This window comes from Triturus cristatus, chromosome 1_2 (genome assembly GCF_964204655.1).
Source record: "Triturus cristatus chromosome 1_2, aTriCri1.1, whole genome shotgun sequence".
Classification (NCBI taxonomy): Eukaryota; Metazoa; Chordata; class Amphibia; order Caudata; family Salamandridae; genus Triturus; species Triturus cristatus.
Window position 1 is genome coordinate 44,978,986 of NC_140580.1, and position 15,671 is coordinate 44,994,656.

The 15,671-nt window shown below is 46.5% G+C and overlaps 1 protein-coding gene across 2 annotated transcripts in view; it reads right to left on the bottom strand.

The window, feature by feature from the left end:
• NDRG2 (NDRG family member 2) overlaps positions 1 to 15,671 on the bottom strand; it is a 171,889-nt gene that overhangs the window by 34,810 nt on the left and 121,408 nt on the right. For both annotated transcript variants that reach the window (XM_085600840.1, XM_085600832.1), the window contains exons 5-6: positions 6,971 to 7,091; positions 5,393 to 5,455 (exon numbers count right to left, since the gene is read on the bottom strand). In XM_085600840.1, coding sequence (XP_085456966.1) covers positions 5,393 to 5,455; positions 6,971 to 7,091 — 184 coding nt within the window. The remainder of the gene's footprint in view (positions 1 to 5,392; positions 5,456 to 6,970; positions 7,092 to 15,671) is intronic.

The window sequence follows — 15,671 nt, forward strand, 5'->3', positions numbered from 1 at the left end:
GAAGTTCTACAACCAAGGCCTGCACCCTCTGAGGCCTTACTTACATTTAGTAAAGCTGCGATTGATGCCCTGATGGGCACCTGGTCTAAGCCATGCTCGTACCCTTCGGGGGACAGGCAGGTTAGCCAGATGACAGAGGCCAGCGCCTGGCGAACCTGATTTTTTGACACAACGTCCAACTCCAGGTGGTTTGGTAGGCGAGGATATTTCCAGTAATGTGAACCCCAACTCATTTCCTTTCGAGCCCTTGCCCTTCCAGACAGAAAGTCAAACAGGGTTGAGGCATTCTGGAAGTTGAGTGTTCTCTGCAGCCAGTTTGGCCCAGCGATTAGTCAATTAGTCCATGCAGGTTTGCCAGTTTGGTTCATATGGCAACAACCTCTGGGACATGGTCAGCGAGATCCTGCCATTGGGTCCAGGGAAGTTTCAGGCTTTTCTGGCTCAAGCACTCCAGGATGGACAGGACATGGACAAATTATTAATTTGTTCTAGCCTACGAACAATGGGTTGTTTGGGGAGAGCAGTGGGCATCAGTGGGGTGCTCGGCCATCGCACACGGAGGCAGTCCACAGGATTCTTGTAGGGTGTGTAGGTATACCTTATGGATATATCCCCTGCAATAGATAACACCTAATTGGTTCTAAAGCCGACTCTGCTCTAGAGCAGTTTAAAGAGAGCTGGGCCACAGTGCATTATTCGGGCCTCTCCACTCTGGCCAGACAGTATCCCAATCAGTATTGGTCCTTCATAATTTACTCCAGGGGAGTAGCATCTATGCAGTGCCAATCTGCTGTAAAGGCAGAGGAGTCACCTCACTTCTTTCGTGGCCAGTGATGGGTATGCAACATGCACTACGTGGGCCCCCAAGCCCACCAATCTTCCCAGCCCCCCCTCTACCACGGCATTAGCCTCAAAGTGGCTTTAGTTTGTCCCTAGACACACATGCCCCCCTAAATAAGGCAGGCTCCAAAATGTCTTCCTCGAGTGAAAAGTCATCATATGCGACAGGATAGTCCTCCAGATCGCCCAGCAATGTTATGCCCTTCCATTTCTTTCTAATCCACTGTAGCTTACCCCCATTTTAGAGCAGCTCTCAAGAGCAGCATCTTTCTGCAAGAGGTGCTGTCTCAACTGGCCAAAGAGGCCATTGGGAAGGTTCCAGCTCCGGAAAGGAGAGGGGAGGAGGGGGGCAGATATTGTTCTCGTTATTTTCTTGTGCCAAGGAACGATGGAGTCCTCTGTTCCATTTTATACCGTAGTCTCTGAAAGCCTTCCTCCAAAAGGATGTATTTAAAATGCTCACTTTGTCCCGGGTTCTACCTGCCCTAGATCTGGGTGAACCATTCTGCAGTCCAATCAACTTTACCTGCAGTTTAAGGTGAGCATGGTTGAGTTTGCTGTGTTTCCCTTCAGCCTTACCAGTACACTTTGAGTGTTCCTACGAAACTGATGGCTGTGGATTTGGCTCACTTTTGGAGGTTGGGAATACCAGTCTTCCTCTACCCAGGTTAGTGAGGGCGGGCTTGCCACAGTCAGTCGTAGACCACTTTCAGGAGACTGCGAACTCCTGACGTCATTGGGATTCTCGCTCAACATGTCAAAGTTGCACCCGAGTCCTCCACAGAGTCTTTCTTTTATAGGAGCTATCCTGGGCACGGTGTTGCTCAGGGCCTTCCATCTTTAAGGAGCCCAGGACATTTGGGATATAATCTTGATGTTTCAGCCCCTGTCCTAGATCTTGCTCGTCTGCTATGCCAGGTGTCCTGGCAGAGTAGCCTGAAGTCTGTAGACCCAGCACCAGTGAAACCGAATAGATTCTCTTTAATTCTCGGAGAAGACAGCACCAAATCTGCAGTGGTGAATGCTCAACTGCAATTGGACTACAGGCAGACCCCCTTCCTGCTCCACCTAGAGTGGAAAGTGGTGAAGGATGTGTCGCTGCTGGGTTTGGAGGGAGTTTGGGGGGAGAGCTTGAGATCAGAGGAACGTGATCTTCGGCAGCGGCCTGACTCTATATCAATCTGTTGGAACTACAGGCCATTTGCCTCATGTTGAAGGTGTTCCTGCTGTCCATCAGTGGAGGTTGGTGCATGGTCTCAGCACCAACACTACCATGTGGTACTGCAACAAGCAGGACAAGGTGGGATCTTGTGTCAGGAGGTGCGGATTTGGCTGGAACATCAGGGCATCACCCTGACTGTGAAACACCATGTAGGATCTTTAAACACAAGGGCGGACAAGCTCTGTCCACAGTGCCTGGTGGATCACAAATGGTGGTTATATCCAGAGATGGCACAGGCCAGCTTCCAACAGTGGAGAGAAGCTGGGATGGATAGTTTTTCCACTGTCAAGAATGAGCAGCATCAACCCTGTTGCACGGTGTAGTGTCCAAGAAAGCACTATTTCTGAGATGTATTCCACCAAGAGTGAAGCATGGAACTCCTGTACGTCTTTCCTCTTCTGCTCCATGTTCTGAAGAATATCACAACTGACCGTCCCAAGTCATCCTTGTGGTTCCGGATTGGGCCAGGAGAGCATGGTACCCGGAACTGCTGGCCATGAGAATCTGTCCTCCGATCAGACTACTGCTTTGGGGTGGGTAGGGGAAGAATCTTCTATAGCAGCAGCAAGGAAGGAAGGGCTTTACACCCAAACCTGGGCAATCTATACCTCTATGCATTGAGAATGAGCAGTGTCAGTTGACAGAGTTCGATCTCTCTCCTGAGGTCGTGGATCGCATCGTTGCTGCCATGCACCCCATCTATGGAGTGCACTGAAATAAATTTGCCTGGTGTGGAGGCAGCAACACAGACTTTTTACCGGACAGAGTGTCAGATGTTTTGATGTTTGATTTGTCTTTGGTCCACCAAGACTTTGCTGTGGGCACTATTTCTTGGCCCCTTCTCCCATTTTTATGTTTTCGGGCCCAACAGTCCTGCTTTGAATCACCCGTTGTGTTGTAGTTTATATAAAGTTTGACCCACGTTTCCTCTCAAACTGCTTGCAATATCTCAGTGGGTCCTTAACTCAGTCTTGACGTATCTCATGTACATCCGCTTTGAGCTGCTGCACAGTTGCTCATTGTGTCTCATGACTCTTACAATTATCTTCCTCGCTGCAATCACTTCAGCTCATTGCATGAATGAGCACTAGGCACTGGTGGTGCAACCACTTTACACCACCTGCTTGCCAGACTGAAAGGAGCTTAGGACTCGGAGGCTTTCTTGCTAACAGTTGTGGCTCCTTGTCACGTTGAACAATCCATCGCTCTTCCAGAGTTTTTTGCCCCATCTAACCCCTTAGAAGAGGAGGTGACACTCCATTCACTAGACCACAAAAGGGCTTTAGGCTTTTACATTGATCACATCAAGGACCATTAGATGGAGGATCATCTTTTTGTGGGCTTCTCTGGAGAAAAGAAAGGCAAGACTTTACAGAAAAACTCTGTTAAGGTGGCTAGTCCTCTGAATTAAGATCTGCTATGTCACTGGCCAAAAATCAGCATCGGGAAGGGTTGCGAGCCTATTCCGCTAGGGAGACGACTGCTACCACTGCGCTCGCACATGGAGTGGCTGCCCTCGAAATCTGCCAGGCTAGGATATGGGTGTTGGTACACACATCCAGGAAGCTCTACTGTCTTGACGGCCGGGTTCTGCGGAAAGACCATTTTGCATGTTTGGTCCTGCAAGACTTTCTGGTTTAGGGAAGTACTGCCTGCGTATCTATTCTAAAGGTCAGGAAGCTGCTGTTAGAAGTATCCATCAGAAGAACAAGTTACTTACCTTCGGTAACTTTATATAGTGTGTCTACCACAGAATCGCAAATTTATCGCTATCCTCCCACCCACTTCCACCCTTTCTGTGGAGTGGCCGCTTATCACCCCCTAATTACCAGTTTAGAGATCTGCACATTGGTACCAACAATTGTTTTGTGCTCCATGTCTGACAGCTGCGAAAGAGTAATTAAAAAAAATTACATCTGCGAGCAGGGGTGGATGCTTCTATGCAGCTACGCTGTCACTTTCGGTGTGTTAAGAAACCAACACTCAACTGCACTGAGCCACCTAGCAGTATGCATGCGCAGTTCTAAGAATTTCCAGATCCAGTCTGGCGCCTACAGATATTCTAAAGGTGAGGAATCTGCAGTAAGAGTATGCACCAGAAAAAGCATTATCGAAGGAAGCAGATTGTTTTCTCATTATATCTGTAATTCTATAATTATATGTATGACAGTTGTCATTTTACATGCACTTTGAATAGGACTGTGCTGGTTATGGTGTCAAGCCAATGGTAAAGGCTATAGCCCTTATCGTTTCTTTGAGAAAAGTGATTAGAGATTCCATAGGCTTGATCTATTTATTATGAGGCATTATGACAAAGCCATTAGGAATAACTTAGGAAATGTGAAAAGCATATGTTAAAGGCAATCAACTTAAGGATGGATGCTTTTACACTGTGCTAAAGCTTGTAGACCAGTGATACTCAAAGTACGGCCTGGGGGCCACTTGCGGCCCTCTTGACCTTTACATGTGGCCCCCCCACGTTAACAGCAGCATGAGCTGCTTTGTACTTGCTGAGCACTAAGACTTAGATTTCTTTTTAAATAAACTGACATGCATTTATTTGAAGGTCAAATTAAGCTATGAAGTAAATACAGTGGTGTCCTGCACCACTTAAAATTAGTTAATCTGCAAATAAACGCTTGACCGTTTATTTAAATTCTTTTTAGACCTCCTTACACAATCCCAGATACACCCAGACCCCGCTAGCATCAGTGTGGCCATCGGTCACACCTCAGACCATACTGTGTCTCCCTGGGAAAACTGTTTGCGAGTACCCATGCTGTAGACAGTAGCAGGCAAGGGTTTTGGTGTTGGTGACCCACCCAAACAAATTGTGGGAAAAGACGTGTACTACGGTAATCCTTATTATATCGTCTTAGTCACACTTTATTTTGACAACTGTAATTTTGCACATATTTGTAATATTATTACGTTTAACACATGGTTGCACTGTGAGAAAGCTTATGTCCAACACAGTAGGTCTGTTATATTGACAAGCCAATATTAAAGGTTAGACAACGAGGGTTTGTTATGAAACTTTAGGACAAAGGAAGGAGGTCAGACATATTTATAGTGAAAATCATATGTTACAGACAATAAGTATTAAAGAGTGGATTGCTATTACTTTGTATTAAAGCCTACCGATTGGTATTTTGTTACATGAAATCTCAGATTATCGTAGTAGCCAAGGCCTCTGGTGTTGGTTACCCCCTCTGACAAACCATGGGTACAGGAGATTTTACACAGTGAGAGTCCAAGACGACGAACTGCAAGAGTGTACAGGATTTTTGGTTGGGCTTCAACCAAGTCAAAGATGAGCATGCAACTCACTTTAGGTATTGGAGCACAGTGGGGATGGTCTCAGCCAGCTGGTCCAGAGAGGGGTACTGATACCTGTAACGAAGGAGACAAGAGTCATGGTCAGGACACCAGAGTGGAGGGAACAGGAGAGATGGGATGCAGCAGAGGAGCAGGCAGCAATGATGTCAGAAGAGGGAGGCATGGAAGAAAGAGGGTACACCAGAGGGAGGGCCCACTGGACTGAGGAGCTGTTGAACAGAAAGGGTGACAAGAGAAGTGGGCCAAAAACAGAGAGAGGGGAGGCATGACACAAGAACACCAGGAGCGGGAGGGGACGTACGAGAATGATTGAGGGAGAGGATGTATAGGACGGGGAAGGGTTGATGAGAAGAGAACTGGGTAAGAAAAAGAGGAGGCGCAGAAAAGAAAAGGGTCAGGACAGGGGAAAGAAGAACCGGGCACTGAAACAAAGGCGGGGCAGGGGGCATGAGAAAAAGCAAGGACAGTAGAGAAAGAAATGGATGGGACGGGTGAAAGAGAGCAGGAGAGACAGAGCGAGCTGGACAAGAAAGGAAGTCGAGTAAGAAGAACGAGAGCTATGGTGAATAAAAGACAACTGGCAATAAGGCACGAAAGAGGACCTGCAGCAGAAACAATGGCAGAAATGAGCTCAGAAGAGAGGGGTAGGGAAATCAGAGTGAGGGCAAGCCAGAAAATGTGAAGATGTTTAAGCGAAAACAGAGCACAGAGAAAATGGGAGGTGCAGGAGAAGGAATGAGGCATACGTGAGACAGGGTACATGGTGAGTAAAGTAACTGGGGCAGAAAGCAAGGAGGCAGGACAGACTAAAGTGAGCAGGTACGAAAAAAAGGCAGGTAACAGAAAACAACAGGAGAGAGGAGGAGCAAATTCTGACGAACAGCAAGCTGCCCATCCTACTCTGCCCATACATGCCCAGAGATGGACAGAACTCCTGTCCGCTAGAACACGGGAGAACCCACTTCATCTTGCCTAACATTACATACCCTGAGAACAGGTCCACTCTTGCAGACTTGCCAACTCACATGGTGCCATTGTTTGTCACACACTTTCGGCTCCCATCACACAGTCATCTGGTGAGGAGCTGAAATCACACTGTGGCAGGGAAAACAAGTTGAAACCCACTGTAAGCAGTGTATTTCCAGCTTGTTTTTGGAGGCAGTAAGCAGCAGATGTCCATTAAAAAATGTGAAAACACCCCAGGATATCGGCGACCGCCTCAATGACCATTTTGTTTTCCGGAGGGGGTGGGGGGGCTTAGTGAGGGGCACCCTGCAACATCCATATATTTGTGCACCATGGATGGACAGCACCTCTCCCCCCATTAAATACCTCAGATAGATAAGTCAATCTACTTCTATTCCATATATACTTAAAAGATCAGTATCACTTCTCCTGCCCACTCACACAGCCTACGGATGAACTGCTCCCACCTAGTTCCCTATGGATCCCAGCGATCTCCAGTACCACTACTTCTCACCTTTACATATCTTAGTGATATAACGCACCCCACCCATCCTTACAAACCAAAGAATTAACAGCAGCCTCCTGATTGCAATCTATACATACCCCAAAGGATAGGCAGCAGCCCCCTCTTCCTGCCCAGGGGCATCGATGTGGCAGACCACAAAATTCTTTACGATCTCATGCATGTCATCATATTGGAAGAGGCTCTCAAAGCAGGTCTTATCTAGGAAGGAAGAGGATTGAGAGGTTAGCGCGTGTAGCTCACAAGAGGCGATTCACAGCCCCAGGGAGTGGTGTTGCAGCTTGGGCAGGGTAAAGCAGCAGGAAACAGTTTTTGGACTGTGGCTTTTGAGGGCGCAGTGGAAGTGGTGGCTGTGACCTGCAAAATAGCGTAGGAGAGCTAGCTCAAGCAGGCTGTGTAGGAATGAGGAATGCCTACTGTGGGGCAGCAGTAGGGATTGGCCCAGAAGCAGAATGGAATGATGCCTACTGTGGGGCAGCAGTAGGGATTGGCCCAGAAGCAGAATGGAATGATGCCGCAGGACCAACCCTGACAAATGATGTATAAGCCCAAGTGATTGGTGAGCCACAGAGAATGGTGTAGGAGTGCTGGATCTGGGAAACAGTACAAAAAAATCTCAGATGGTGGTGTATGCTCCCTGAGGTAAAACAGTTAATCTATGATGGATTGTGCAGGAGCTCTCTTTTAGAAGAACCGAAACAGTGATTTCTAGAGGAGGCACAAGAGACCTCAGCGGTACTTGTGATGATTGTTATGCGGGTCCAACTCAATTCGAGATATTTGCCATACCCATCCTGCCATCTCGAAGTTGGTCTAATCAACTATTTTTGAAATGTGAAAAAGTTACCCCTGGGGGGACTGCCTTCAGGGTGCATCCGAGTCAGCTTCTACCCAGGACATCGATGACAACAGTGGCCTAGAGCAGGTGCCATCGTCAAGCTGTCGGTTCTTAACTAGATATCTCTAATCTTGCCGACATCTACTTCTAGAGGAGGATGAACGGGTTACATCTGAATACACTCATGTGTTTAGGTTCTATTATGTAATCAATGTAAAACTGCAACCCTCATTGCATGCAAACCTCACTCTGTCAGCACTATGACGCTATATAGATACAGTGATCCATGCAGACCTTCAAAGCCACCAGGTGGCGGAAAGAATACAGGACGGCTCTGGCTAAGTTCAGGTCATTACTCACTCCAAGGTCCACAGTGCCAAGACTGGGTTCTTACATTTCAGAGCTGTCCATGGCAGAAGATGTGGTAACTGGGCGTTTTCAGCCAGTGGGCTTTCGACTTGTGTTCTCCTCCTTACTATCCTAGAGGTATAGGGTTTCCGTATAGAATGAAAGGTGATGAGACAAATTCTGTTGTCAGTCGATCAATGCCTCATTAAGTGCACATCTGCAACTCTCTCTTAAGGACATTGTTGCTACAGCAACTGAATGAGAATAACAGCAAAGCTATAAAGTTTTCATTAAAGTGTAAGTAAGGAATATATTATTTACCCTGTGAGCATCTCTTTGTGGCATGTAGTGCTGTAGATTCACATACTTTGCATACTCCTGTCATCTAGTGTTGGGTACGGATGTGTGCAAGTTGTTTTTCTTCCAAGATGTCTTTTGAGTCACAAGGTAGAGGGACTTCTCCTCTTGGTGATAATGCACATGGGCATCGGCTCCACTGTTCTCTTGTTTTCCCGCAGGCGAGTGTGAATGGAGTGTACAGTAAGTGTAAGCAAAGAGAATCCATCAATATATAAAGAGAAAAGAAACTGCAATGACCACAGATGTTCGGGGAGCAAGGTGGATGCATGTGAATTCACAGAACTACATGTCATGAACAGATGCTTACAGGGTAAGTAACATTCTATTTGAGGCATGTGCGGCAGTAGAAACACATTCTTTGCATAGACTGTAAAGCAGCCTTCTTCAAAAGTGGTGGCTAGCCTGTGGGTGTCGCAGTTGTCTGGAAAAGTGCACGTAGCACTGCCAGACCTACATTAGCTTGTCAGAATGCTAGAACATCCACACAATAATATTTAGTGAAAAGGTGTGGTGTAGACTATGTAGCTGCTTTGCATATATCAACTATTGGAATATTTCCTAGGAAAGCCATAGATGCTCCTTTCTTTTGAGTAGGGTGTGCTCTAGGAGGCACAGGTAGAGTTCTTTTGGCTTTAGCATAACATGTTTGAATGCACTTAACTATCTGGCAATACCAGATTTGAATGTAGGCTTTCCTTTATGCAGTGGTGAGAAAGCAAGAAATAGTTGTTTAGTGTTTCTAAAAGATGTCCTTTCAATGTAGTTCATAAGGGCTCTTTTGACATCTAATGTAAGGAGAGCCCTCTCCGCAACCAAGTCTGTTTGGGGAGAAAAAAAGGTAACTCGATTGATTGAGGTGAAAGTGAGAAACAACTTTTGGAAGGAATTTGGTGTTGGTGTGGAGGACAGCTATCTCTGTGGAGATGGAAGAAAGGTTCTTCTTAGGTTAATACCTGGAGTTCACAAACACGTCTTAATGAGGTAACTGCAACTAAAAATGCCACCATCCACTACAGAAATTGAAGGGGGCAGGTATGCAGGGGCTCAAATGAAGGTGGCACATGAGTTGTGTAAGAATGATTTTAAGATTCCATGAGGGTGCAGGTGGAACCATTGGTGGAATTACTCTAAGCCCTTCCATAAATGCTTTAATGACTGGTATTCTGAATAAAGACACATGTGGTCTATTTTGTAGATAGGCAGCTACTGTTGCAACCTTACAGAGGCGAATGCTAACCCAGAGTTGTAAATGAAGCAGGTAACAGACAATGTTTTGTACAGGGTCACTAAAGGGTTCTATTTGTTCTGAATGACAATAACAAAGAAATCTTTTCCATTTAGCTATGTAGCACACTCCTCGAGTGGTAGGCCTATGGGCTTCTTTAAGAATGGTCATACATTCTGGTGGTAGATTGAGGTAACCAAATTCTATGACCTCAGGAGCCAGATTGCTAGGTTTAGAGCCTTGGGATCCGGGTGCCTGACTTCTCCATGGTTTTGAGTGAGAAGGTTCGAACTTCTGGGAACTTCTCATAAAAACTACAGAGAGGATCAACAATGTGGTGAACCGAGGCAAACGTGCTCATGTGGGAGCCACTAGTATTAGTGTGAGAGGTGTTTGCCTGAGGTTCCAAATCAGAAACGGAAGAGGCAGAGGAGGAAAAGCGTTGGCAAATATCCCTGACCAACTCATTCATAGTGCACTGCCCTAGGATAGTGGGTGTGGGGATTTGGTGTTGCCTGTGGTTGTTAACATCTATTTGAGGAAGCCTCCATCTGTGGGAGCATGGGAGGAGGATTTGGAGGTGGAGTTCTCACTCGTGGACTTGTTCCTGCATCTTGCTGAGGAGGTCCGCAAAATCGGAGTCTGTTCCCAGAAGGTATTCGGCTTACAGATGAATGTTGTGATGGAGCCCAGTACAAGAAGGTCTGAGATATGAGAGATGATTGTGGATTACGTGACCCTCCCCACCCCCCATTTTTGTGGATAATACATCGCGGTCATAATGTCAGTCTGGTCAGGGATAACCTTGCAGATCAGGTGAGGTAGTAAAGCTTACAATGCTAGGTGAACAGCTTTAAGCTCTAGTTAGTGGATTTGGAGACCTTGATGTTTGGTGTCTTAGAGACCCCGCACAGTCAGATTCTGCAAGAGTGCACTCCATCCCGTGAGTGACGAGTCTGTTTGAGAATGATGTGGTAAACAGGGTCACGGAAAAGCAGCCCTTTTAAGAGGCTGTTGGCGTTCCACCACTGCAGAGAGTGAGGAGTGTGGCAGCCTATCAACACTAGATCTTTTAAATGACCCTGTGACTGAGGCCACTGTTGAGCTAAGCATTTTTGCAACGGACACATGCTATGGCAATGCAGAAGTCCATTATACCCAAGAGAATAATGACTATCCTCGCTGTGAGCGGTTGACTTGGAAATGTTGGATTCTTGCTGTATTCATATAGGCTAATCCTACTTGTTTGATTAGAATAGCCCCGAAATGCTGAAGTTGAGACTTTGTAACATTGATGGTGAACACTGAGTAATGGAGCAGATCTATTGTAACCTAAGTGTATTGTTGAAACTGCTGATGAGTGCTGGCTTTGATGAGCTAATCATCCAGGTATGGAAATATGTGATCTTTGTGCCTGCGTAGATGGGCTGCTACTACCACCAGGCACTTGGTGAATACCCAAGGGGCTGTAGTCACCCTGAAAGGGAGGACTTTGAACTGATAATGTTTGCCGCCCACCACAAACTGGAGATATTTGCTACGTGCTGGGTGTATTGGTATGGGAAAATATGCATCCTTTCGGTCTAGTGAAGCCATAAAGTAGCCCTGCTAGAGAAGACAGACCACATCTTGTAAGGTGGCCATGTGGAAGTGTCCTGACAGGATGTACTCGTTTGGGCGCTTGAATTTTAGAATTGGCCTTAAAAATCCACCCTTTTGGGGGATTAGGAAATAGAGAGTATACCACTGAACCCCGATGATGGGGAGGGAAGGTTTTATAGCTCAGTCGAGAAACAGAGCTTGAGCTTCCTGTTTGAGAAATGTTTGATATTTCAGTGATAGTAAGACCTTGATTACGGGGGTAGGAAGTGGAGGTGTCAGAAGAGTTGGTCTTGACACCTCCACAATAATTGGGGCGGCGTAAGGAGCCACAGAGAGAAGGTTTTTGGAGGGCCCCCATTGCTTTTGCTGTCTCTTTCTTAATTTTTTCTAGCGCTTGGTTCACTTGGGGACCAAACAAATGTTCCTTATCAAACAGCATATCAAGGACATTCTGCTGTTTGAAACCAGAAATACGGAGCCATGCATGGCATCTGAGCAAGATGTTGGTGTCGATACCCCTAGCTGCCATGACAGCAGAGTCTAAGGCACAACGTACTGAGGTGTTTGAAATCAGTTTGCCTCTCTTTGTGTTCCCCAGGGAGATTTAAGAGCAGGTCCTCTATTTCATCCCAGTTAGCATGATCATAGTGAGCAAGTAGGCCCATTGAATTGGCAATACACCAATGATTGGCGGATTGTGCGGCAACCCTCTCCCCTGCCGCATCAATACGCTTGCTTTCTTTGTCAGGCGGCGGGCATTCCTGCTAGTTTGGGTGCAGTGGTGATAACAAGCGAGTCTGGTGGTAATTGGCCCCGATGAACATGGGATCTACTGGGGAGGCCTTATACTTTTTATCCACCCTGAGCATTCTAAACCTAGCCCTTATAGGGTTCTTAAAGATGTCCCTTGTGTCTTCACATGCTCCTTAGCATTGGTAGATACTGTGTAGCGCTAACAGTGGAGGAAAGGGTCTCAAAGAGAAAATCCTTTTCCAAAGGCTCTGTACGGAGCTGTACTTCATGAAATGCAGCAACTCTGCCCATCAACTCCGGATACTATGTTGATTCATCAGGAGGGGAGGGACGGGCAGGATATAGATCTGGATCTGTGCCCCCATTGGCAGGGGGTGGGGTCAATATCAAAATTCTCAGGGGTCGGTATATGGTGGTGTCCCACGAGTGTACTGCCCCCCTACCATACTAGGCTGAATCCCCTTGTGGAGACCCCAGAGGTGAAATATCTAGTGGGACTTTAAATTGTGGCGAAGGAGAATCTGGTGGTGGTGAGGGTGGTGGAGGAGACAAAGTGCTGGTGGCCTTGTCCGATTTTTTCCTGATGTTTTGGTGGTACCGGTGAGTCCAGAGCCTCCAGACATGACAGTCATCTTTTCGGTGGTGGGAGAATTCGAACCGAAGATCTGATCAGGACAGGGTCACTATGAGGCTGGATGCAGATTAGCTTTTGTTCTGAATCCAACTGCCCTTGGAAACTATGAAGAATGGTCTCCACTGGTTTGCTGGAATCAGGCTTGGAAGTCTGCTTCGAAAGTTTGGGGTCTGGCGCAGGTTTCGGTACTGATGCTCCGCTTAACATTGAAGCAGTGGACGTCAACGGACGTCTTGGCAACGACGGGAGGCTCGGCACAGAGTGGAGTCCAAGCCCGAAGTGCTCGATGCCAAAGGCTTCAGCTTTGGTTGGTGTTTCAGTGCAGAACCAGTTTCTTGATGCTGACCATGGCAAGAGGGCAGTGGTGGACCGAAGAACTTTATTTGTTGACCCAGAGGGTCGGAGTGTCTTTTAGAGTGAACAACATGGTGTGGAGGGATAGGAGGTACCGAACTCAGATTGTTGAGCCAGTGTAACTTCCTCCATCTCCAGGTCAACCTCGAAACTACCCCCAATGATTAACGCCTCTTCCTCCACAACTGACGGTTGAGGGTTACTCTTCCTCTTCAATGACTGAAGATGTCTGGAGCTTCCTTGATGCTCCCCGTCAACATTTCAAGGTGACGTGCTTGTTCGATCCCGAAGGAGTTTTCTTGGAATGGAAGGTGCAGCAGGCATCGCAATCCACTTCTGTGTGTTCTGGGAACAAACTCAGATTACAGCCCTGGTGTAGATCTGTCTGGGGATTCTTCGTGTGGCAGCAAGGGCAGTAATGGAAGGGCGTCCATTCCATCACCAACAAGGCATTCTCAGAGAACCTGTTGGAGACTGAAAGGCCCTGAAGGGAAAGGCTCTGTAGGGCTCATGGCCAAAGAGACTATGCACAATGCAGCTACAAATAGATATACAATATGAAAAACGCAATCTAAACAATACCAACGAAGGAAATTGTGTTACACGAACAGAAAAAAGCACAGTGACGGCGTCTAACTGGAGTGCGGACACATATGTCCGAACCCGATGGCAGAAAGAAAACAATCTAACAATGAAGCTGATGCCCATGCATGTTCTCACCAAGAGAAGAGGTCACTACCTCAGGACTCGAAAAACTTCAAAGAAAAACAACTTGCACACATCCAGACCAAACACTAGATGGCAGGAGAATGCAAAGCTTGTGCATCTCCGCCACACATGCCTAAAACATAACTATGCAATATAACAAAAGTTTGCTCTGTTGCTTACTCAAAACATTTACCAATATGTTAATTAAAACCTAGCTGCTCATCTGGACCAATATCGGTCTATGAAGGACGAGGTGGGCTTTGTACATAAGAACTATCATCAAACTTTCTAGACGGAGAAAAGTGGTCCATGCCATCAGCTCTGACAACTCTGGTCACAAGGACAATAAAGCCAGGTTGGGTTGTGCCAACTCACTCTCTTGGGGCCTTACAAAAGAAATGCTTCACAAATGCAGAGGTTAGATTAACTTCTTGGCATCGAAGCCTTGATGTCAGATGATGCCTACACTGGTTAATGTTGGAAAGCTTTGTTAGTGTATTTTATATAAATACATATCGATGAGGCCTTGGTGTGTTAAAGGACAGAATCCTACATCCGCAGTGTACCAGAACCTCACTTCTGATCCTGATTTTCAAACAGGGGAGAGGAGTTGGCCTAACGGCTAGGGCGCTCGACCTCGGACCTGGGTTCGAGTCTCGGTAACGACGCTGAACATCCTGTGATTCTGGGCAAATCACTTAATCTCCCCGTGCCTAACAAAAAATGAATGTGTGTCCTTATGTAACGTAACTGGTGCTATGTAAAGCGCTCAGATACCCGATTGGATTCGGGTCAAGTTTGCGCTATATAAAACTCTGCAAAAAAACCAAAAAAAAACAGCCATCAGAGCTCCTATTGGTACGTAGGGGAGAGGTAAATGCTTCCTCAACCTGAGAGATATCTTGCTAGACCACATCTGCCTGTAACTTTGTACTCTGGAATTTAGATATTCTCTGGAGTCTCACTTGTTTAAGCAACTAAATAATAAACTTTACTACAGAGAACACGGTCTGCAGCATCTAGAGATGCCTGCATACCGGGTGCTACATAAATGTTACTTATGTTATCATCAAGGCAGTATGCATGGACCTACATGCACAGCTCTGCCAAAGTCACACAGAATGAAAATGTTTTGCCAGTAAGGAACCAAAGCAGATCACATAAGGAAAACACTAAACCAGTCTCTAGAGCCCTTGACAAAATCCTATGACCAATCATGTCAAACACTGAGAATGAACAGACACCGAGCAACTGATGGGCACAGATCTCAGTGTCACGCCCAGTCTGGCTGCAACAGCTCACTTGTCCTCTGCATCCGTGCACAAAAGCAGCAGCAACCACAACACAAGGTGCATATCTGTAAAGCGCACGTTCACCCAAGGGTATCTTGATGCTGAATAACAGAGGTTTATTGCAGATGGTTTGTGTAGCACTGTTAGGTACAGCGTTGCTGTTTAGGATGCAAGCTTGCACCTTTGGTATGAAGACAGACATGGTGCTAAATGGTATATCTCCTGGGATTTATTAAGTGGAAGAAAACAAGGGTTTTTCCATTGCCTCCCCTCTTTTGCCCATTAAGAGGCATTCCAAAGAGTAGAGCTCTACACACTACTGTGAAGGAAAGGAAGGTGTGCGGCACACCTTTCATCCACATCACTATTTTCTTGATGTTTTCCTTGTTAGTGTTGTAGGGTTTCTCAAGCAGGTTCGAGGTAATTACAGGGTGAACAAACGGCAGCCCCAGGTGTATGTAGGATCCAGCTGTATTTTTCTAGTCAACATTTTGGGGGAAGTCGGTGTGTGAAATTCACATAATTTGTGCTTGGAAATGTAATTGTGGGCAAATGTTCGCTACTTTGCAGTGTAGCAGGCCAGTGTCATGGCTCTGTGTCATTGTTTGAAAGACATACGCTCTGGAGGGAGATTAAGCTGGCCGAACTCTAGGACTTCAGGAGCCAG